The sequence below is a fragment of the Saccopteryx leptura genome, chromosome 13 (assembly GCF_036850995.1).
Source record: "Saccopteryx leptura isolate mSacLep1 chromosome 13, mSacLep1_pri_phased_curated, whole genome shotgun sequence".
Classification (NCBI taxonomy): Eukaryota; Metazoa; Chordata; class Mammalia; order Chiroptera; family Emballonuridae; genus Saccopteryx; species Saccopteryx leptura.
This window is the reverse complement of record NC_089515.1, coordinates 44,806,136-44,807,998: the sequence shown is the minus strand read 5'-3', so window position 1 is coordinate 44,807,998 and position 1,863 is coordinate 44,806,136. Positions and strand designations below refer to the sequence as shown.

The 1,863-nt window shown below is 65.1% G+C and overlaps 1 protein-coding gene across 1 annotated transcript; it reads right to left on the bottom strand.

Annotated features, from left to right (window-relative positions):
* Positions 1–204: 204 nt before the first annotated feature.
* Positions 205–1,466, bottom strand: MESP1 (mesoderm posterior bHLH transcription factor 1). The gene is made up of 2 exons (XM_066355792.1): positions 780–1,466; positions 205–549 (listed from the first exon to the last, which is right to left on the bottom strand). The coding sequence occupies exons 1-2, from the start codon at positions 1,464–1,466 to the stop codon at positions 475–477; spliced, it is 762 nt and encodes a 253-aa protein (XP_066211889.1). The 3' UTR covers positions 205–474.
* Positions 1,467–1,863: the final 397 nt, after the last annotated feature.

Genomic DNA, 1,863 nt, shown 5'->3' with positions numbered 1-1,863 from the left:
TCCCATATAAAGTGCTTCTTCCTTCCTTCCAGACCTACCCCTCTGAACAGGAGGTGCTGGGGACAAGGAGGAAGGGGTCTGGGCCTGTGTACCCTGGGGGCTAAAGCTTGCAAGGAATCCTCCCAACTAACTCCCCTATGTTCTCAGGAGGAGAGAGAGGGAGCTTTGCATCTACCCAAAGAAGAAATTGCCAATTGACACCAGCACAGTTTATTCACAAATAAATAAATACATAATAAGCAGGGCCTCCTGCCTTCCTCAAAGTGTGTACTCTATGGGTCTCACCATGGGAGGGGCTGGGGAAGGTCGTCCTGGTGGGGACAGGCTCTCACCCGTAGGAATGCCCTTGCCAGCTTCGCCGGTGCCCTCGGTCAGGAGAAAGAGTCTGGAAAGGGACCCCTTCGAAGGTGCTCAAGCCAAAAAAGGCGACAGTGCTCACAGACAGGCGCCAGTTGTTCTTCGTCAGTTCAATACTTAGGCAGGTGGCCACTCCGGGGAGGAGAGGGACATCCAGGTCTCCAGCTGGGGCAGCACGTGGCCGGGAAAAAGCTGGGGGGGGGTGAGAGTGGAGAGAATAGTGTGGCCTTCAGCGCTCACAGGCTCCACTGTCAGGGACCCTGTCCCCTGCGCGTCCCCTCCCTCCCCTCGCTACGTGGGCGCCCAAGGTACATCAGCTGGGACGCTCTGGAGGGCGCGCCGGGAGGTCGGGTTGCCCGCCTTGGGCGCGGACAGTGGGTGGCGCCCCCACGACGGCGGGGTTGGGTGCAGGAGATACTAACCGGAGAGGAGGCGCCCGACCCTGTCGCCAGCCCTTCCGGGCACGCTGCCTCATCACAGAGGGCTGGAGGGGGCACCGCTGCACCTTCGGGATAGGAGTGCAAGGACCCCCAGAACCCCGTGGCGGGGACCACGGAGGACAGGCCCAAACCACGCGCCTGAGTCTGCGCCTGCGCGGGGCCGCCGTCTGGGCAGAGCAGGCTGCCTCGAGAGAGCGTCGCGTCGGTGCGGCGCTGGTGCGGGCGCCTCAGGCTCTCCTCGCTGAGGCCCAGTACGGCTGACAGGTGGCCGATGTAGCGGATAGCCAGGCGCAGCGTCTCGATCTTGGTCAGGTTCTGGCCGGCGGGCGCCACGGACGGCGGCAGAAAGCGGCGCAGCTCGTGCAGGGCGCGGGCGAGCGTGCGCATGCGCAGCTTCTCGCGCTCGCTGGCGCTCTGCCGCTGCCCGCTTCCCAGACGGCTGCTCCCGGCGCCGCGTCTCCCGACGCGCGGGCCGCCAGGGGCCGCAGGGGCGCCAGGCCTCCTGGAGCTCAGCACGGGGTTGCCGGCCGGGGCGCTGCCCCAGGAGTTCGGGGACGAGGCGGGGGAGCAGCCGCAGCCCCTGTTGGAGGGCAGAGGCGGCTGCGCTTCGCCCCAGCCCGAGGGTAGCATCCAGGGTTCGGAGAGCGGCGGGCACAGGGACTGGGCCATGGCAGCAGCGTCGGCGTGTCTCCGGACCTGCGGCCTGCGACCGCTTTATCCCGAGTCCGAGGTGTGAAGTGGCCCCTTCCAGGCCACATCAGCACTTCAAAGCGGGCTCTGGGCCTGGAGGGGGCGGGGCTTGACCCTTTGAATCAACGGGGCGAAAGGTGCTGGCGGGTGGACTGCAGCGGTTGGCCCCACCTGAGCCATCGCACGGACACCTGACCCAGGCACCCTGGCCTCCTCCCCGCGCCCAGCCCTGGGTGTTGGGCCAGCTCAGCAGGTTAAAGAAAGCAGAATCACAGGCCTCGAAGTCCAGTAGGTGTGGGGCTGCCTTCACCTGTTGGGGACCTTAGACAAATAATGAATTTTTCTTGCACCTTTGTTTCCAACTTGTATGATGGGT